The 22,909-nt window shown below is 35.8% G+C and overlaps 1 protein-coding gene across 2 annotated transcripts in view; it reads left to right on the plus strand.

Annotated features, from left to right (window-relative positions):
• Nucleotides 1-2,862: 2,862 nt before the first annotated feature.
• RTKN2 (rhotekin 2) overlaps nt 2,863-22,909 on the plus strand; it is a 68,690-nt gene continuing 48,643 nt past the window's right edge. Inside the window, exons 1-3 of one of the 2 annotated variants that reach the window (XM_036026912.1) lie at nt 2,863-3,153; nt 9,145-9,341; nt 21,105-21,181. In XM_036026912.1, coding sequence (XP_035882805.1) covers nt 3,094-3,153; nt 9,145-9,341; nt 21,105-21,181 — 334 coding nt within the window. In that variant the 5' untranslated portion in view covers nt 2,863-3,093. The remainder of the gene's footprint in view (nt 3,154-9,144; nt 9,342-21,104; nt 21,182-22,909) is intronic. The other variant, XM_028513537.2, reaches the window with a different exon arrangement.

Raw genomic sequence — 22,909 nt, forward strand, 5'->3', positions numbered from 1 at the left:
ATAACAGTTACTTGTTCTGGGGCAAATCACATTTTTAAAAATAATGGGTCTATTACATAAGAGAGATGATTTCAAGTTCAGAATTTTGTTTCCTTTTGATGATTTATAGAGTAAAAAAGAAATACAGGAAATAATGCAAAGAAAATATACTTTTTAAAAAAAGATTTTACTTATTTATTTTTAAATAATGAGGAATGGAGGGAGAAAGAAAGGGAGAGAAACATCAGTGCAGGGGAAAAACACTGATCTTGATCGTTGATCAGTTGCCTCTGGTTTGCACCTGGACTGGGTGCCAAACCAGCAACCCAGGCATATGCCCTGACTGGGAATCTAATCAGTGACTTTTCACCTTGCATGTTGACAACCAACCAAGCCACACTGGTCAGGGCAAGAAAAGAAAAATATCCTTAAATGTGTATTAGTATTATCTAAATTGGCTGTCCTACCTATGTCAAATACTGATTTTCTATTTAGTTAATTATTAAATATTATCTATTCATTATATTAGATATAACTAATATATTATTAATAGCAATAAATATTGAGCTTATAATGGGAAGTCATATTGGTAGGCTGGTAATTTCATCATTCAACCTCCAGCTGAAGCTTCTACACCTGGACAGTTGGGTGGGCAACCACCTACAGTGGGAGCCCAAGGAGGGTGGGATGTTTTTTCTCAAATGGGAGATGCCCAAATGTTATCTCTCAAAAATGTGAGATAGTCAAAGATAGTACTGTACTTCTTACTTTCTGAAAGTTGTTTCATTCACTCAGTCATTCCTTCTCAAGCTTATCAAACTACTGCATGTGAAATTTGTAACCTTATTGTGGTTTCCAGGGATCATTCTATTTTTACATACATCTCATACACCAGAGAAAACTATGTTTGATGAAAGTAGCAGTAGCAAGAAAGGACCTGTGGATAAATAAAGAAACAGCATTCCTACTCTGAGGTATTTTAATCATCATACATATGTTATATCTTAAGTACTTCCTGGGTACATCCCTTGAGGAATATAAAGAGATAGGACCACATCTTATCTTCTCCAAAGAGAAAGGTCTTTAATAGCAACTTCTATTCTATAGATAATAACCAAATATGATCTTTTCTGAATCTCTTTCTTTGAGCATTATAAATGATCTTCAGTTACATACCTAGTATTTACTCACCAAATATTTCTACATCAATATCCGACTTAAAAATGATTGGTTTGCCCCAATTTCCATGAAATGATAGTTTCACTTAGTATTTTGATCTGAACCTGAGAGAGCTGTGTGTGTTATATGAGAAATAATATACGTCTGATGATGAGCTTCCTGTGTGTATTTCTTTTATGAGTCAGGTACTATACTAGGTACATGAAGTTCACTTTGAATAGGGGATAATTATAACACAAAGTGGTAAGCATTAGAGGTGTGCACTGGGAGAAGGCTACTTAATGACTTGGAAATTCAGGTCTGTGTTTGGAAAGAATGAGGTAAACTCTGTACTGGTGATTTTTTTTTTTTTAATCCTCACCGAAGGACATGCTTATTGTCTTTAGAGAGAGAGGAAGGGAAAGAGAGAGGCAGAGAAACATCAATGTGAGAGAAACATCAACAGGTTGCCTTTCAGACATGCCCCTTCCAGGGACCTCTCGAACACACTGCAACTAGGAATTGGACCCACAATCCAGGCATGTACCCTGACCAGGAATCGAACTGGTGTGTAAGTGAATGGGTCATTTCTAATAGCCCATACATTTCAAATGTAAGGAGAGTGTCATTCCTAGCTGGGCAACTTCTAGGATTGCCAAGTCCAAAGGGACTCAAAGAGGTAAATTCCCCTTTTGAGAGGAAGGTCACCCATGTTGTTACAAGTATGTCTCCAAAGCAACTGCTTTTTAAAGGGTCTTGTGGATCATATGGCCATATAATTCAGTATCTACTTTGGGACAAGTAGATATTAAATCCATAGGACATTGAGAAAATATATCCAAACAAGGACTGTCTCATGCATATGAAAAATATGGTTGTGCTCTTTATGGAAGGAAAAGCACCCAAGGCCTTCTGTGAGGAGAGGGTGGGAGGGCTGATTTGGTAGATTCTTCTCAGTGTAAGAAATGGAAAGCCAAAGAGGCTTCCTGATGCCTTTTCAAGGGCAAGTCAGGTTAGGCCAGACAACAAAACAAGGGCCTCAAATCTTTGGCTCTACAATTCTGGTTTTTTAAAGATTCCATACTTTCCCATTATGATTAATAACAACTCTTTAATTAAAATTTGTGTCGGTCTTTAGGGACAGCAAGAAATGCACTCTGGGAAAATCCCCATTTTGCTGTCACCTTGGATGTTGGTGGGGAAAGAGTAAGGACGAGGTTTTCTGCAAGAAAGAACAGACTTCTAGGGTGAGGGGAGTCTGGAATTATAAAGAAACACTGAGGTAAAAAGAACAGACGTTGAGAAATGCCTGACACGGTATCTCACCAGCCTGATCAGTAAGGCCACGATCTGATCCGAGTGACCCCGTGTTAGAGAGAGAGTGCAAAAAGCAGAGTAAGTGTGAAGAGCAGCATCACTTGCCACTTGGTTCTTTGGGAGCAAGACCAGGGTCTCCTAATGACATCGTGTGTCCCCAGGTTGTTTGTAGGAATTCAACAACTGCAGTTTTGAGTCTGCCCTCCCCAAGTGCTTTGAAAAGCCCTTGGTGGAGTGAAGGCAGAAGACACCCCCTGCAAAGGGAGTGCCCGGAAAACCACCAGCCTAAAACTCGGAGCTAGGTCAGGTGCGCTCGGGGGCGGACACTTTCCCCACAGCCCCACCCTATCATTTCCCAGGTCCGCCTACAGCCCAATCAGTGCCTTAAATGGGCCAGCGGCTCCCCTCATCCCAGCCCGTACTTAGAACTCGGGTCTCCGAAAACGTCCGGGAGGGAGGCGAGGGGCGCCAGGCGCACCTACTGCGCCTGCGCGCGCCAGCTCGGAGGTCCCAGCACCCCCTCCCCCTGCGGTCGGGACTTGGTACGACCGGGCGGTTGGTGTCCTATGTGGCTCCAGCCAGAGGCGGGCTTTTTAAATCTTTGGCGGACTGGCAGCTGCCTAGGTTGTGGCGCTGGAGATGGAGGGGCTGACCCAGAGGGGTTCCGAGCTCGGCCCGGCGGGGCTTCCGGCTCAGCAGGTGAGTGAAGAGGGGCCCCGGCTTCAAGGCTTCCCGCCGTCCTTTGGTCTCGTCGTCGGGAAAGCCCCCAGTCTGCTCGTCCTCGTATTCAGCCGTGTCCAGAAACAAAGGACAGCACTAGGAGACTGTCCTTTTGAGAGTCTAATGGAGCTTGGGAATCTGCACACACTCCCGTCCCCGGTTTCTTGGGGAGGAAACAGGCCCAGAATGGGGAAGCGATGCCAGAGCCCCGCCGCGCGTTTCCGGGAGCACCTGCCCCTCCTCACCCAAGTTTTGGACACTTGTCTTTGCAAGTGTAGGTGACGCAAGGGGAATGGGATCCTCGGGACTTCCCAGAAGCCTATCCAAGGCCAATAGAGGACAGTTTGCTTATTTTCCTGGATTTGATGCAAAGCACAATTACTGGAGCAATGTCTACGCACAACATAAATTTGCAGGCGCGGGGTGGAGAAGCAAACTTCATGCAACCTCTGAACTCTCTTGGTTTGAGAGTGGATTCTTTCTGAGTTGGTTATAAGTTTGGTGATTTTACTTAGTTTGTAAATGTTTTAGAAACCTTTTTACTTCATATAGACCAGCATTGTTTTTTTTGGCAACATTAGTCATTAAAATGGTATCCTTTCCACTCTTAGCTATAACTTTAGGGTCTTAAAACTTTGATGTGTTTAATAAAGGTGGGTTTTCACTTCCATTTTATCTCCACTTTCTTTTACCTTCTTCTGAAGTAGGTTAAGCCATATGAAATAGCCACTTTTGTAGGTCAAAATTGGCAGAATATTAGCAATTTTGTATGATCCAACAAATTATCTTTGCTTAGAAACCTGGCAAAACCTTTGTTTAGAAACCTGTTACTTTTCCAGAATCTTAAAAACCTTAGCAGATACAAAATTGTTAGGAAGTCTTCAATAGCACTGTGAAAAAATAAGCAAAACAGTAATCATTATGCAAAAAGTCCAGTGCCTTTGTTAGTAATTTTTGCTGTTTTATGCCAGCACTTTCAAATGTTTCAAACATTTTGATATAAAATACTTCTTTTCTGCCCTATCTTGATATGTACTTTGTCCTGATTGTTAACAAGAAATCTTGATTTCTAGTGAATTGGCGATTTATGGCTCCTCTTGCTCTCGTAGTGATTGGTGTAGCAGTGAAAGTATATTTATTGAGCTGTCTGCAGCAGTAATATTTAGGAATGATGCAAAGTAGAAAAGAGGATGTGGTCATGAAATAAATTTAGCTACATGAAATGAAAATAAATATTTAAATATATAAGAGCTGGATTACTGTACTTACATACTTTCTGTCTGAATCTTAGAGAAAAATTGCAAAGTAGTAATAGGTTTCAACCTGACAGGGATATTGAGGGTCAAGAAGAGCATTTTATACTTGACCAACACTGAGTTTTTATTTGGTGTACTTCCTTTGATATTAATGAACTTGCCATCTAAGAGGGGAGGGATAGGAACAAAGACTTTGGTCCACTAGTGAAGCACTTGTCCTCAAACCTTGGAGTCATCTGTGACTACTCACAGCATAGAACAGCAACTGTCAACCTTTTTCGTCTCACGGCACAGAAACTATTACTAAAATTTTGTGGCATACCAGAAAAACTATTTTTTGTATAATTTTGATTCATTCACCCTGGATAGCTATTGTTATGTTGGCTGTTGCCTTTTTTTTTATTAGATAACTAAGGGAAAATAGGTCAGTTCCCCTGACTAAATTGTCAGGTATTGTATGTTTTAAAAATTCTTGTGGCACTCTGGTTGAAAAATCACTGGCATAGAATATTGACTTCTTGAATCAGATTAAAGTAAAAACCAACTCTGCTTGCTGTGCAACCTTGAATAAGTTACCTGTCTTTTCCAAGGCCCAGCTTCCATAGTTGTGGAATGGGTAATACGCTAGCCCCAGAAAATTGCTGGAATTTGAGAACCTCTTTAAAATATAATATTTAGCATAGTACCTTGCACTCAGGATGTGTTTGAGAGATGACTATTTTTGTTACTATCTTTTGTCCTATTTATATGAGCAGTTGGGGCTGTCACCTACCTTTTCTTATAAATGTTTAAGCTTTAAAAATTTTAATAAATTTTGAGAAGTAATATAGTCACATTGTAGAAAAGCGAATGTATATAGAAACATGAATTTAAGAATTCTTTCTCCAGTTCCATTCCCCAGAGTGATTACTGTTTACAATTTTCAGATTTTATTCTGTGTATAAACAATTCTTGCAACTTCTTTTAGAAAAATGCATACTGTATACATTCTTCTCCAATCTTTTTTCATCTTGGTTTCTTAGCTAACATGGTTTAACTATATCCATCAGGTGGCTGATGGTTTCTACCTGGGTTAGTACAGTTGTCTTGCCAACAGCCTGACTTCATTTTTTTTTCTTAAGTCAGTGCTTAATTCAAACACTTAGGCCATTTTCTTTGCACTTCCTTTGTGCTCTGTCTAGCTCTTAAATCCTAGTGAGTTTCTTTTTCTTACATAATCTAGATTTTTACTTTTAAGTCATCTCTCTATTTCATTTTTAGCCTTGCCTTGCCTATTTATTTTTATCAGCCTGACTTTAATACATTCTAGAGCAAGACAGTTTCATAGGCTTCTGTTGACTAGATTATAAGCAAGCCCTTATTCAGAAAATTGAAGAAGAAATGGCAAAAGGATGGCTCTCCTCTCCACCCAACCCGCCTCCCCCATTCTCTTTTTTTCCTGGAGACTTTCATTCAGTCACTTGTAAGAGGGATGGATACAGGGAAATGTGCTTCTGTTAGGGTCTTAATCAGTCTTGACTGCTGTAAGGTCCAGGAAGGAGCAGTGTTATTTTTAGCTTCTTACTCTTCCTTTTTGAGGTCAGTCAGCATCACCATTGAATGCCCAGTGGGTGCCCTCATTACATGATTATTGTTTTCACTGTGGATAGCACTGGACATCAGTTCTTACCACAGGAGCACTTTGCATCCCTTATTAACTAAAGGCAGGTCCTTCGACTCCATAAAGTCTCTATTGGCTGGAGTCCTACAGCTTGAACAGAAAGGTGTAGGTACTGAAAGAAGTTGCATGGAGAATACAAAACTGGGTAATACACGAACAGCCCTCACAGGTTTATATCCAATCATCATAGAGCAGGGGAGGCAGAGTCACAGTTTAGTAAGTATGCTATTTTGGCTGGGTTAGGGATCAGCAAATTATTTCTGTAAAAGGACAGATAGTAAATATTTTCAGCTTTGTGGGCCAGATGGTCTGTTGAAATACTCAGCTCTGCCCTTGTAGCTTGGAAGCCATAGACACTACAAATGGGTGTGACTGTGCTCCAAGACAACTTTATTTACAAACACAGGCACTCGCTGGGCTGTAGTTTGCTGACCCCTGCTTGAAAGGGTAGACTTACAATATTAATATTTGCTAGATATATTTCATTTCCTTAATAAATATTTAATCTTACAAATAAGGGCTTTTTAAAAAATCTGATTTTACTTTTTTTCTTCCTCTGTTCCTCAAGCCTCTATAACTTAATAAAGTCCTTATCAATAAATGATGAAAAGAAGACAGTCTTCATTTACAAGATGGAAACCCTGGAAACCCTAACTGATTCTTTAATGTGGCTGTGGCCATCTACTGGCCCCTTAAGGTGGTTGCAGCTTCCCCGATTGCTGTGGAATTTCAAGTCCTGCAGTGGTTCTCTGCTCTGGTTGTGTATTGAATCATCAGAGGGACTTGTGGGGAAAAATGCTCAGGCTCCACCCTCAGAGAGCCTAACTGTTTTGGCATAGGTCATAAGCTTAGGTACTTTTTATGAGGCTTTCCTGTTTGCCTGAAGTAATTCTAATGTACAGCCAGCTTTAAGAACCACTGTGCTAGTTCAACTGGCTGCCTCACTGTAGCTTTTAAAAAAGCAGAATTGAATTTAATGGCATCAGATGGTATTTGTTTGTCTGTGAGGTGTGGGGGAAAGCTATTCATCCCAGCTTCAAGTTGCTCCCTATGTATACTCTCCAGTTCTAACCAGCCTGCCAGAGTTTACTCATATTTCTATAGACACATGGGTCACATAGATAGTGTTATAATTAATTACTAATTACATTAAAGGAGAATTTACTTTGGGCCTGACAAATCATAAAAACACGAAATGGAGCTGTTAAAGTTCAGTCATGTGTAAAGAAGGAAAACCATCCAATGCCTGCGTTTATACAGTACACCAGTTTTGAGTTATACTACAAGAGAAGATTTTTATATGTAATGTAATTACAGAAGATAATTAAAGAGATCTGTTTTCTGCAAGTGACAAGTATATTGACTGATTTGAATAGTCATCTAGTTCAATTTCTCTTTGGGTAATGTTCATAGGCTATTGCTTCCCTAACTTTTAGCTTTTCTTTTTGAAAAGATTGTCTTTTTAACATCTGGAACTTTCTAAATGTTTTTTTTTCAATCTTTGCCCACGGACATGCTTATTGATTTTTTTACACAGTGGGGAATGGAAGGACAAAGAGAGGGAGAGAAACATCGCTGTGAGAGAGAAACATCGATCAGTTGACTTTTGTACTCACCCAGATCAGGGACCAAACCTGCAATGTAGGCAGGTGCCCTGACTGGGAATTGAACCTGTGTGTGACCTTTTGGTTGTGGGACGAGGCTCCAGCCATCAGCCATGGCAACATTTGGAACTTCTATTATTAGATTCCATTCACCTTTTAAAATTTAGATTTCGATCCAAATAAAAGGTGAATTATAGGCTTCATTTTTTTTTTACCACATAAACCAGGATGGTCATTTTATTTAAAAAATAGATGTATCAGAGCATTATTGTGTGTTTGTAGTATAGTATGTGATGGTTTATAATTTTTAAAAAGCCAATGAATTAAATCAGAAAAGTCAGTTCTCAGAATTTTAATGTTATGTGTGAAACTAGTATACAGAATTGGGCCATAACAAGATTATTGTATGGAATAAAAGACTTTCAGAACTAAAATTATATTAGTAGTTTTATGGTGACTCTTAAAACTAAAATATATCCAAACCTATACTCTAAATCTCTGTTCCAGGTAGCTAAAATTTATGACATTTTCTAAACACAGTGCTTTCACTCCGTTGCTTCTGAGATTTTATTTACATTGCTTACCATGGCAAGTAGCCTGTTCCTCCCCGAGCCATAGTTTCTTTGTTCAGCATCTATTTTAGAAAGCTTTTCCTTTGTTAATTCAGTGTCATCAACCACAAGTTGCCGTTCCACAATGCAGCTTATATAAGATGTACATATGCTATGTTCACATTAGTTATTATATTAGTTTCCGGAGGCTACCATCATAAATTACCAGAAGTTGATCCTCTTGTAGTTCTTCTGGAGGCCAGAAGTCTGAAATCAAGGGATCTGCAGGACCACGCTCTGCTGAAAGCTCTAGAGGAGGAAGAACCCTTCCCTTCCTTTTCCAGCTTCTGGTGGTTGCTGGCAATCCTTGGTGATCCTTGGCTTGGTCTCACTGTTCCACACTCTGCCTCCATCTTCACATGAAATTTTCTCTGTATGTTTTTCTATGTCCTCACACATCATTCCTGTAAGGGCACCAGTCATTGAATTTAGGGTCCACACTAATTCATTATGACCTTGTCTTAACTAATTACATAAGTAAAACTATAGCCAAATAAGGTCTCATTCTGAGGTTCTGGGGGACCGACTGTTGGGGAGACACTATTCAGCCTTGTGCAGTTATGGTAAGAATATATCATGTTTCTTGCCTTGTTTCTGTTCTTTTTATCCAATAGGTTGTAAAGACTTCCAAATAAAGCAAGTAATTGAGGTTTTGCAAGGAGCTTTCAAAATAGCTCTATTTTTTATTCTGTAATACATGAACTTTGTTACTTTCCCAATGTGGTATAAAATTATAATGATATCTGGTGCATTTTCTACCTATTGGGGTAAAAAGAAATGTTATAATTTTGGATTTTTGCTATTTAAAAAAATGCTTTTCTCTCCCTCTTTTTTTAAAGGACTGTAGCATTCAAGAAAAGATAGATTTAGAAATTCGGATGCAACAAGGAATATGGAAACTCCTCTCTGTGAGCACTCAGAAAGACCAGATTTTACATGCAGTGAAGAACCTCATGGTGTGCAATGCTCGAATAATGGCTTACACATCGGAGCTGCAGAAATTAGAAGAGCGGATTGCAAATCAAAGTGGAAGAGGGTTAGTGACATAGTCTACTTATGGTGCACTTGAACATTTGAATTAAAAACATGATGTAATTTAACTTTAAGGTCAAATGTCAAATCAGCAAAGCCTTTAAGAAATAACTATCCTGAAGTAGTCTCTGATACCATAAACATTTTGACAGTGGAGCTCAGAGTGAACTTACTACTAAGGCAGCATTTTTCACAGGGCAGTTTTTTGTGCTCAGTACTTCCAGATTGTAAAATTAAGTGGTTAAAAAGCAAGAAATGACAGAATATTTTAAGAAGGACCAAGAATAATAGTTGAGTATAAAGAAATGTAAATTAAAGGAAAAACTAATGGCTTAAAAGTGTGTTAACAGAGAAGGTACTAGCTGAGAGTAATGGAAACTTAGGTATATAAGTTGAAATCAGTGGACAGTGAAATTAAAATGATGTAAAATCTTATAGATAGAAGGGAACTTAAAAATCTGCTAGCATATTCTCTTCATTTGGTGAATAGAAGTCTTAGGCAAGTAACTACTAAGATGTGTAACTAGCTAGTGACAGAAGCTAATAAGAGGTTATTTGGGATTGCTAAGTAACCTCTGTTTTTTGTTCTCTGTCACTTCAGGCCACACTTTGGAATCAGGTCTAGGATTTGTGTATGAAATTTATATCATATCCTATTCACAATGGAGGTCTTACTTGGACCCAAGAATTGACTCAACTTAGTGGCTAGGTGTTGATTTCTTTTTAAAATATAAATAGTCTTACATTATGCATTGCTGGTCAGTCTTAAAGCTCCAGCATGGGTAAAAATTTCTTTTTAGACATTAGTGGGCTTTGGGCTGTTCACAGTGCCATTTTAAATTTTTGAAAAGTAAGGTAAAATAGAGATCAGAGAAAAAGGTTTTTGTAAAAATAAAATGTTGATGAGATTGTGATACAATAAAGCCTTGTGTATAAAGTAGCTAACATTTGTTAGCTGGATTTCCTCAGGATAGCTATTTAATCTTTGTGCTTCATTTTCTTCATTACAGTTGGCATGATAATATTTACATTTGAACATTAAGATTATTTATAAAGACCTATTTTAATACCTTTTACATAATTAGTACTCAACAAATGTCAAATGATTTTTATTAGTACTTATCGCTGGGATTATAAAATGAGATTATTCCTCTATCATAATATAGGAAAATAATTTTCAGACAAGATCAGGCGCGTTCAGGGTGCTATGACCATAGACAAGGAAAATAATTTTCAAATAGACATGGCATACACTGGTTTAAATCAGCGTTTCTCAAACCAGGTCACATTTATCACTGAGGGTACAGGATTCTATGTCAGGAGATATGCAAAGCCATAGAATAAATATGGCATACCTTACAGCATGAATTTTTAAGGTGAAGCATGAGAAATTTAGAATTGTGGCATAGTTTGGGGTTTTTGTACTCATGGGGATGGGTATGTGTTCTTTTTCCCAGGCTTTATAAGGGTATTTTATCAAGGGAATGTATTTCAGTGGAAAAGTTTAAGAAGCATTGGTTTAAGTACAGTGTGAGACTAAGTATTATATCATCTCTCACAGTTATAGAGAATATTCACCTGGGAACCATATCTGTCCTCCAAATTTATGTTCTTTAAGTATTTACGGTGGTCTATGGGAGATGTATTCCAACCCTCCCTGTGTAACGCCTGAAACTGTGGAGAGTACCAAACCCTATTCAGTTTCTTTAACTCTGCTGGAAATGTGGCAACAGCTTCTTTATCTGCAACGCAGCCTTTCCAGTAACTTTTATATTTTTCAGCCCACAACTGTTCCTGAATCTATGAAACCATTCCCTATTTTTGCAGTAAATGGCTTTGTGTCACTTGTTTCAGGGGATTCCTTGCTAAAGTCCGCATATGGGCTCGATGCTGTCCAGCATAATACATTGCCCTCAACTGGGACAGGTTTTCTGTTCATTTCTTCTACCCACAAATTTAATGCCTTGTTCATCTTAACTAAACACTGTATACTGTGCTGTGGCTGAAATGTTTTTTTTTAAATCCTCACATGAGGATATGTTTATTGGTTTTAGAGACAGGTGAAGGGGGAGAGAGTGAAACATCAATGTGAGAGAAAACATGGGTCAGTTGCCTCCACCTGTACACGCCCCTACCAGTTATCAAACCTGCCTCTAGGTATGTGCCCTGACCAGGGATCAAACCCACGACCTTTTGGTGTACCAGGACGACACCCCAGCCAACTGAGCCACCTGGCCAAGGCTGTGACTATAATTTTTGTAGTTTGAGGTACAACTACAGAACTAGCACAGATTTCCTTTTCCTTCTTCAAAATTTCATAGATAGAGTTGTTCTTACCACAGTGCTTGGTAACTTCAGCACAGTTTTTTTCTTGCCTATTAAGTTGAGAACTTCTGCCTTTGCTTTGGCATATCCAAATTGCCAGATCACTACTATTGTGCACTGGGGCCATTAAGTAAAATAAAGGTTACTTGAACACAAGCACAGTGATACCGTGACAGCTGATCTGATCACCAAGGTGACTAGTAAGTGACTAACGGGCAGGTAGGGTTTAACAGTGTGGATATGCTGAATGAGGAATGATTGATATCCCAGGGGGAACAGAGTAGGGTGGCGTCAGATTTCATCACACCATTCAGAAATGCATGCAGTTTAAAACTTACAAATCATTCATTCTAGAATTTTTCATTTAATATTTTTGGACTGCAGTTGATTGTGGATAACAAATTGTGGGAATCAAAACCGTGGGTAAGAGGAAACTACTGTAAAGTGGATTGTGAGTTGGTCATTTTCTTAACTTGGCTGTATGACTTTTCTGAAGTTACTGATTTATAAAAATGTTAAATAAGGCCCAGGCCAGGCAGCTCAGTTGGTTAGAGCATTGTTCTGATACCCCATGTTGCGGGGTTCAGTCTCTGGTCAAGGCACATACAGGAAGCAACCAGTGAGTGCATTAATAAGTGGAACAACAAATTGATGTTTCTCTCTCTCACCCTACCTCTCTCTCTCTACAAAATACATCAATCAATAAAACAGTTTTAAAAACACTAAATAAGTTGAGTCCCTGTTGAATGTATATAATGAAGATAGAAAAAATATTTTGGACTCTCAAATGAAGATATATATGATTTTTAGCTCCTTTACTGGTTATCTTTGATAGATGAAAATAGCTTTGATGCTATACACATTTATATATTTTTCATCATTCATATAAAAACATTGTCTCCCTTAATTATTGAATTATTCCTATTTTTAGAGAATCTGGGTATTCTATATTAATTTTTTGTTTATAACTTCATTTTATCATGTACAGATATAACCTGAGTTCACTCAGGCTAAATATAACTGGAAAGTGTAGTTCTTGCCTCCTCATTACATAAAAATGATCTGAAGATTAATGAGAGTTCCTTGAAGAAAATTATGTAAATTATGCCATTTGATTAGTCAATCAACTATTTACCAATATCTATTACTTGTAGAACACTTACTAAGTACTCTGCTAGTATATCCTAATTTAAAAAAACAGCATTTGTCAAAATATGGGGATATATGAATATTCAACAAATATTTTTCCTTTAAAGACTTAGAAGTGTGTTCCTTAGTTTGGTTTTAATAGTCTTCAAGGTAGAAAAATGCTCTGTTTTTATATTGCTACCAGAGTTGAAATAGCATTTTAATGAGTCTACTAACACTAGTCTACCTTCTCTAAAATTGTATGATAAAATGTAAAAAGAAAAATACAAATAATACATCTTGACCTTTTCAAAGAGGAATAAGATTAGTAACAAATAGTATAATTAAGAAAGGCCTAGTGGAAGAATTGGATCTGAATCTTCTAGATCATGGAATATGGATAGAGTTTGGTTAGGTAAGTAGGAGAAAGAAGCATCCCAAAAAAGGAAGATAACAAAATAAAAGCTGAGGGTGGAAGGTGAGCATGAATCATTCAAGAGCAATGAAAAGTTATGTTTGGTTGAGGTTAAAGATCAAGCCAAAGTTGAAAAGGAAGGGGGAGTGTGATAGGAAGATTCAAGAAAATTTGGAATGCTAGAAAGTTAATTGGTATTGACAGCCTTTCTAGGTGCCAGACTTTGTGCTAAGATGTTCACAAATGCCACATTATGAACTGAGAGACGTATAAGCCTATTTACTAAATAAATATTCAGGAACTAGGTCTTAGAAATATTAGGTAACTGTTTCAAAGGGCACAGGGTGACTCTGGCCAGGATGTGAACCCAGAGGACATGAAGCCTGAGCACCCCTCACCTGCCAGGAAGCAGCCCATGTACTTTGTGCTACCCCAAGCTGCCCTAGTGAGTTCTTATTGGACTTTACATTTATTTCATTGTTTATCCTTTATTGTTTTATTTTCTGCAAGAAAGAGACATCATAAAATGGATATTTGGGAAGGTTATCTTATAGAGTATTGAAAAGGATGGTGAAGAAAAATTGAAATAACCAATTTTTAGGAAATATATTTAAGAATAAGACACACATAGACATGATCAAATAGTAACTTTTAATGAGAGAATTCAGGAGATCAGAACTAGTGCCTGAGTTTTGTGTTTTTCTAATCTCCACTCAGCGTTCTCTCAATTTATTAAAATAAGCAAATACTTTTACTTCATTTTACAGCCTTTTTAAGTCAGGATTCCAGGAAAGAATTAAGCCCTAATGCCCTAAGTCATGCATTGCATACAGTGACTTCTGTGTATCTAGAATAGTGTTAATTTTGTGTCATTCTTGGGAAAATTGGGAAAATAGTCATTCTTTGGTTTTGGTAAGGAACCTCCCATTGACAAATCAGTTATATAGTCACATTTATTTTTTTAGAACTACATATCATATCTGAGAATATCGGTAACTAGTCAAATGTCCTAGAACCATAATGTCCTAATTATGTAACAAAATCTTGTTCTAATTAATTGCTTGTATTTATAAAACACCTTCTGGTATATGCCACTTATTTTTTTCATGTCTAAATATGCAAAAGATACCCAGGTTTGTGTACAACTCACAATACAGTCAAGATGAGTTGAAAAAGTGGGATGTGGAAAGTTTTCTAGATTGAGTAAACAGTAGATCATTAGGGTGAGGGGTGGAACACAGTTTACTGTCTCAGTTTAGGTGACAGGATTGCTTAGTTAAGATTGCTTGAAGCAATCTGTAAGTTTGCTAGTCTTTTGACTGGTAACTAGGCTGTCCTTACCTTTTCCCTGCTTGTTATAGCCAGATTATCTACTTACAAGACTGCTTGTGTCAGTCCTCTTTAAAAAAAGAAGCAGCTAATGATTTCCATTTACTAAAATTCTTTAGATAGGCATTACATTCCAGGGTCTTTGTGGTCTGGTTTCAAACTACTTTCATAGTCTTCTCTCTCCAATTTCTACTTTCCAGATTTATTTCAGTCAAATGCTACATATCTATCCCTTAAACAGTTCTTGAATTTCCTTGTCTCCAGTGCCTTTGCTTATACTGACACTCCCTGTCTTTCATTTCCACTTAATAAGACCTTTTTTGTTTTGTATCCTTAGTTTCTTTGGTGATTCTGTTTAGAAAATGATCATTTTTTTTTCTCCTTTGGTGGAGTGGATAATATTTACATACTAACCTTGTACTTGTATCTCCACCTTTGTTTTAGCCTTTGAGTGGCAATTAAACATGTATAGTGTTTGCTGTCCACCTTTTTGTTGTACTTCCCCAAATCATCTCGTTTGGAGGAAGCTCAGGAGCTAGTTAGCAGATTCCTCAACATGAGTACATTTTTCCTTTCTGTCTTTCATGTTTACTTTTCTTCAGTTTTGGTACTTAAAGGGCAGCGTGGCTGGATGCAGATCCTTGGCAAACATGTTTCTTTGAGTTTCTTGAAATCCTTGCTCCATCGTTGTCTTGTTATCAACAAATTTAATGTCCAATTATTTTTCCTTTGCAAATGACTGATTTCCTTCCTTTGTAAATGACTTAGGCTTCCCTCCCTCCCTTCCTTCCTACCTTCCCAGAGGCTGAAAATAAATTTCTTTATCTTGAAGTCTGATAATTTTACTGAAAATGTCTAAGGCTGAGCATTTTGGTTTACTCAGGACCCTTTCAATATGTAGTTCAATTATTTTATTTTCAGAGTCTTTCTCGAGTTAAAACCTCCAGAATAAAGCATCAATTTTATCTCATTATATTACTTTTCTTATTTAAGGACTCCAAATGCACAAAATTTGGATTTTCTTTGCTTATCTTTTATGTCTATCACTTTCTCTTTAATGGTTTTAAGCTTTTAATTCATTTTTTAAAATTTCTCATTCACCATGTACTTTCATTTGTACAGTAATTTGTGTACTTTCAGTTCTATCTCTTTGTCCTTGGGTACTTTGTATTTTTATTATAGAAATGATTTTTTTCCAACTTCTTTCTTTGGCCCTTCATTTTTTCCTTCTTTTTTACATTATATTTGCTTTACTAGTCTTAATTTTAAACTTGAAATTCCTGTTTTTTCATATTTGAGTAGCTTACTTAACTTATTTTGGAATATTGTGTTACAGTTTTTGTTCCTTATTTGTTTTTGAAGAGTGGGTGTAGAGTATTTCTATCAACTGGAACATTGTACTTCTTTCTTTCATTTTATCGTAGCTTTGTATGAATATCTGGATCCTTTTTTTGGTCCCTAATATTCATGAAGTATGTAGGATGAAGGATTTTCCCGGGCCAAGTCAAATGATTGGGGTGGAGAGGGCAGTGGTGTAGAAAGGCTTACTTGGTTTCTATTTTGGGAACTGTGAAGAGAAATTTCTTTAATAAACGGTGCCCTTTGGGATGTGGAGTGGTTGGGTGGTAAGTTGGTTTTCTGATTCTTTGATGGCACAGTGGTACCTCAGTACTCATCATTAACCGTTCCAGAGCTCATGAGAAGTATGGGAACTGATGTGTACCGAGCAAACGTTGAGTGCTGATAAACACTTTTTTCTCATCAAAGTGCAACAAGTACAGGGTTTGGCGAGTTCCGAAGCCAACGAGTCCCGGGATATGACTATATTTTGTTTCTTGGGGTTTTTAACTTCATTTGCTGTGTCTCCATTTTTCATCATGGCCCAGCCTTCAAAGGATAGAGACATACAACCTTCCCCATTGTATGTCTGTCTTCACAAGACTAACAACTTCTGAACCAGAATCTTTTGGAGCCGCTTTCTTTCAACTCTCCAGGGACCACTACTGTTGCATACACCAGGTCTTATGTCCATTCTCTTATCTTTTAGGGGAGATCACAAGTTGATACTGTGTTTTGCAATGTGTACCTGACTCTTTACTTGGGTAAGGCCTCCAGAAGCTGGGTTTGATGGTTTCAGTTGTTAATTTTCACATAGTAGTTTCTGTTTTCCAGTTATGCTATAGATGTGGTCGATAGATGATTTTGTTTGCTTTCCTTGTGGATCTGAAAACCTTTGTAGGATGCCTGAAGAGATTGTGATTTTGGTGGCTACCATTATCTTACAGGAACTGGGAAGTCATACTATGACCAATAACGAATGTTTTAGTGCCTTTTTCACATAAGCTCCAAGTTAAATAAATACTGAAGCCAAAAATATAAATACAAAGCAATCCTTGTATTTGTGTAACATTTTCAAGAATGAAATAGAATACATATAAAATATTATTTCATTCAGTAGCTTTGAGGTAGGTAGTTATTTCCTCTATTTCACAGATGAGGGTGCTGAGGCTAAGAGGTTAGCAGCAACTCATTAACATAACTTGTTACTGATGGGTAACATTCAACCCTGAGACTTTATTGTGTAAATCTACTGCCTGCTCCATCAAAATGATTATGTCTTATTTCACTTCATTCAACATTTACTAAACATTTATGGAGTGCCTTAGAATGTGCTGTATATACTAGGCACTGGTGATTCAGCAGCGAACAAAACAGACAAAAGAAAGCCCCATTCTTACAAAGCTTACAGCAGTGATACTTATTCTCCCCTTGTCCCCACTTTCCAATCTAACGTTGTTTTAACTTCCGAAATATTCTATTTGACTTTGTAAAAATAATACTAGTCAAAGTCACATATAGAACCTAAATATATGTATCATTTAACATTATTGTGATTTTAGTAATGCCACAATAACTAATTTCTTAGACTATAGTTGCTTATGTACTGTAATTAAAAAAGGAAAAAGAATAGGTTGCAAGAGAAAATTCTATACTGCTGGTATTTCTACAGTAAAACACAGTGTAGATTAAAGACATTACTGATTTTGTAAACTTTGCATTATTTAGTGTCATTTGCAAAGCATTTATGTCAAGGTTTGAAAACTCATCCTCTTAATTTAAGATACTTTGAAGGTATTAATTTTATACCACATAGTGTTAGAATGGTTTAAAATTCCCTATTAAGCATTTCTGAGTGTTTCAGTTTTTCACTGATTTGCATTAGAGGTGAAGAATTTTATAACCTGCTTTCAAATAATAGAATCCCATTTAGAATTCTTTTACTACTTCATTAAGAAAATATAAAATACTTTTTATCATTGTGCTGTTTCTCATTATAGTTTGTTAATTTTGCAAAGAAATGCTGTTTTACATTCCTACGTGGAACAATATAGAATAGGGTAATCTGTAGTTACTCGGTCAATTTTAATACAGGTTTTTGAGCAACAAAGTAGCTGATTGGCACCCTCTGTTGGTCATTTTATTTACCTACATGCAGTAATATAATAAAGATAAAAGTTTGTCTTTTATATTTTTCTCTGCTTTTTAAATTAGCATTACAAATCTCAGCAAAATAATACTCCAAATTGGGTTTCTAAGAATAAGGTACACTATTATTTAGCTGTGCTTTTATTTGAATAATTTTGTGGTTATTTGCTTTTTCCTCAGGCTGGCTCTCTAATTATAGCATTTAGAATTGGCATTAACATTGCAGATTTTCAAACAAGTATTTAACTGTAGCAAACTATTAGCTACAGTAGCACATTATTAAACAGATAATGTTTAACAATTTTATTGTCAATTTGGATTAATTATAAAATATCACATTTTAGCACCCTAAATAACAATTTGAGGAGTTATTTGAATTGAAAATAATTCAAGCTTCAGAAAAATGAGGCTAAATTACTTCGGTTCCTCTCTAATTTTTTTAACAACAGACTTAATTATTCTGTAAGATTATATAGTTAATTGGATTTATGTTATAGTTTGATAATATTTATATATAATAACTTTGTTGATTGGTCCTAGAAATGCTAATGTAAGTAATTTATTATTATAGGGAAGAAAGCTGTACTTTGCCAGTTGGTTGAATAGTTGGGAAGAGAAAATTTTTTTTGGTAAATATTCAACAAGTCTACTTTTGGTCGCTCTAGTATTTCAGAATATTACTGGTCTGCCAAAGCCTCAAGTTTAATCCAATTTAATAATAGCTAATGGATCTAAACTTGAGCATAAGCTATGACCTATTCCATAACACTCAAGTTACTTATCATATTAGAACTTCCTTATATTTTTCATTGAAATAAGTATTTTAAGAATTTATATTATGCATTGCTCATATAGAAGGTATTTTCAGAAATATTACTTACAAACGCCAACCAACTATATTTGTATTTGTATTCCTTGTTCCAATTTGAGAAAATTGAGATTTGTGTTTGATTTCTAGTGGGCCTGTCAGTATATTATTTTCACCAAAGCATAGTAGACTATTCAATTGAATTTTCCACTCTATGATGAACTAATAAACAAGTTAATGTTCTTCAACATGACAAACTAAACTTAAGTATAAAATGTTGAACTTGATTCTGTCTTAAATTTCTGACTCAAAACATTGTGAAAGAATCAATGAGGACTTTTTTATTTCATTGAGTGAATTCCATATTTTAACATAAATACCGGTGTGTTCACAAAGTAATTAGATAGGATTCTGAAAATGTATGTCTTTAAGTCTACTATATTACCCTACCTATACCTAGTATGCGAGTGTGTAAATACCATGTAAATGTCCCACATAAGTTTATCATCTTAAATACATTAGTAAATTATTGGGTTGGCCAAAAAGTCTGTATGTTTTTTTTCTGTAAAATTAAATGATATATTTTTCATTTTCACTAGTAACTTAATTGATTTGGATATTTTGAGTATGTGACATGTGTAGTATAGCATTGATTATTCTGAATTAATATCTCAATTTTGTTGCTATCAACAATGACTGTGGAGCATTGTCCAGTAAGAAATCTCCAGCATGTAAGTCCACAAACCACTTTTGACATGTTCGATCAGTCACAGCACCTTCTCCACACACTGCACAAACCTTTTTTTTGCATTTCATTTACTTTTTTACTTTCCTTGAAGTAATAAAGCATAATACCAAAAACGTTATATATTTTCTTCCATCTTCAATATTAAAATGGCTACATAAAAATTCACCAATTTGATAAGTTTTTTAATGCACACTGATAAGACAGCTGTCATGATACAATCTAACAAAATTGTTTTGATGAAGTTAAAGACAACTAAGTGCTAGTAGAGCCATCTTATAGAAATAATAAATGAAATTGTTGGCCAACCCAATATTTTAGGTCATTTGAAATATACTTCACCTATAATACTTATGTGCTTAACCCAGTAAGAGAGTAAAAAAAAAATAGTACCTTGATATATTTTATTTTCAAATTTGGACACATGATAATGAATACATGCAATCTTTTTAACAAGCCTCCTGAGTGACACACAGTGAGATGGTGTCATACTCTTTTGCAAATTGGTTAGATACACTTCAAACTCCCACCCAATCTTTCTCTAAAAGCCTCTTAGAAAATCAAGCAGTAGTCAAATGAAAAGTTTCTATCTTATATGTACTTGAAGTACCTAATTAAATTAGCTAACAGTTAATTAGCTAACTAATTTAAATAAAGACCCCCCCCCCCCAAAAAAAAAAGTGCTAAGAAGAGTACTCTTGGAAATACTGGTCTAGAAATGGAATGCTAATCTCTAAATGCAGAATATTAAGAAGTAGGATATTGGAGAAATGTAAAAGGGAGGGATTGATTTGGTCTAATAGTAGATAACTATTTTAAAAGATTTTTTAAAATGGTAATAGTATATTTATTTTATTTATTTTTTTTGTAATAGTAAATTCTAAAGTCAGACCTGGGTGTGCTTTATATACCAAGAATTTCCTTTGAAACTGTTTTCTGTTGTCATAATAAAATTTTCCTCTCCACATTTTATTTTCTCTACAGAGCCATCCCTTCCTTTTCCACCTTAGTTAATTTTAGTTTGTTGGAATTTCAAGGGAATGAATTATTGTCTTACTGCATATAAATATAGAACAGAGTTATTTTGATATTTGTTATACTTTATGAGGATAAGATACTCCTGGGTAAGAAACTTATGATTGGAACATTCATTAACTTTTTGGGGCAAGCTAGAGATATATTTCATGAAATGGTGATTCAAGGTATTACACTTCCTGGGATGTGGACAAATATTGTAAATATTGTTTATAAATGTAAGGAATCACAAAAGGCTTTCATTGTAGAGTAAACCAGTATGTAGCCACCAGGGAAGGTAAAGCTTTTATGAAAAATCAAAGAGAATAGCTCTCTATATTTCCTTTAAAACCAGTTAGCTGCTGACTAAACATCTCAAGATTTGAGTCAAGTTCTAGTTCATATTAACTAGAAATCATTATTATTCATGGATACGTGTTTGCTTTCAGTATTTAGACATTTTGTGAAAGATAGTTCAGACAGTTGCGTACTAGAAAAGATCTTTTTTTTTCATTAGGTGTTTTCCTTTTGACAGTGATGTGAACTTTGAAAATAAAGAACGAACAGCATGTAAAGGAAAGATTGCCATATCAGGTATGTGATAGATCATTTTTATGTTGCTGAACACCTTCTGTAAAGTAACGTTCTAGAGCTGGTATGGTTTTTAAAATTTTCTGTGCCCATTCTCTTCATTTTATTTTGCATACTTCTATCAAAATGCTGTTTTAAAATGCTTCTCATCATTATGCTCTACATATAAATAAAATTTTACAAATAATTTGAGAAACCCATTTCATATGTATTACATATATTATGCAGTTTTCTTTTCAGTGCAGTTTTATGAAATATGTAGGGTGGTTCTCTTTTTTTGTAAACTCAAAGGTTAAATGACTTCCTGTAAGTGTTTGAGTTGGGCTGCAGACTCAAGTCTTTTGACTCTCCACTCCTTTTCTGCTCAAAAGTTTCAATGTTTTTAATGCTTATGTAGGCTAGAAGTTCCATGAGGGTTGGAACTATGTTTGTTTTGTTCATCATTATATACCCAGAAGTAACACAGTGCTTGCACATAGTAATTGCTCAGTGAATATTGATTGGATGGATGACTTCTTCATGCTTGTAGGATAAAGACCAAACATTTCCCCAAGAGTTTTCTATTCTGATCCAACTATTTTTCTAGCTATATTTTCTACTATTTCTATACATAAGCTGTCTGCTTTAGCAAGACATTTCTCTCTCTGTTCTGCCTGCACACCCCATGCTTCTGACACCCAATTAGCTCTTGAAATAACTATGTTGTAACTTCAGGATCTGTTTGCTCATTTATAAGGTCCTCCCTGTTATTCCAGCTAGAAATGATGTTTCTCCCCTGAATTCCTAATATAGTTAAGAGACTCTTTACCACTAGATGGCACTTATGCTGTGTTGTCTCAGTTTCTCCAAAGTGTTAAGAAAGCTAAAGAAAGACAATGGCTTGCAGATGCCATAGATTGAAATGAACACATGGCTGACTTGTGTGTATGCTAGTTAGATAATGCACCTTGTACAAATACCGGAAACAGCAGGCTTCCATCGATCCTTAAGTAATAACTGGGTTTTGTCATTGGCCAAAAGCCTTGTTTTCTTAGCTCCAGTGACCCTGCTGCTGCATTTCAGGCCCTCTCACTCAAGGAATTTTTTTTTTAGAAATGTCCTTATGTGTAAACAAAAATTCTCATAGAGGAAGGACAGACCTGACTTTTACATACGATATAATTGTCCTGAATCAGAGGAATTGCCCTCAGCAAAAAATTCATCAGAAAAAGAACTGAACTATAAAAAGATTTGTTGCTTGTTTTATATTTATTTATATTTTCATCTTTCCAATTATAAGACTGGAATAAAATGTCTTATGCCTCTTGTATCCTTTTAATGCCAAACACAGTACTTTTACATACTAGTTGGTCACTGTATTTAAAGTATTTTAATGTGATAGGTAAAATATTATAGGTCTTTAAAGGAGATTTTCTAAAAATACTTAAACATAATCCTTTATTTCTTGTCTACAGTGTAATACTACTCAGTACACAACTGAGACATGTTAAATTGCTATTGAACACTCAAATGACACAATAGAGTTAACATCTGTTGTCATTCGATGATAGTTTATTGACTGCAGCAATTGATGGAATTAGTGTTAACTGTACATTTAGAAGAGTGCTCAAGTAAAAGCATTTAAAGTAAGAGGAAACACTATTTTTTTGACTACAGATACTCAAGTATAGAAATTAAACTTATTTCTTCATGTGTTCCTTTTTTCCAAAAGACAAGTTTAAATTAAATTAA

The sequence above is a fragment of the Phyllostomus discolor genome, chromosome 5 (genome assembly GCF_004126475.2).
Source record: "Phyllostomus discolor isolate MPI-MPIP mPhyDis1 chromosome 5, mPhyDis1.pri.v3, whole genome shotgun sequence".
Lineage (NCBI taxonomy): Eukaryota > Metazoa > Chordata > Mammalia > Chiroptera > Phyllostomidae > Phyllostomus > Phyllostomus discolor.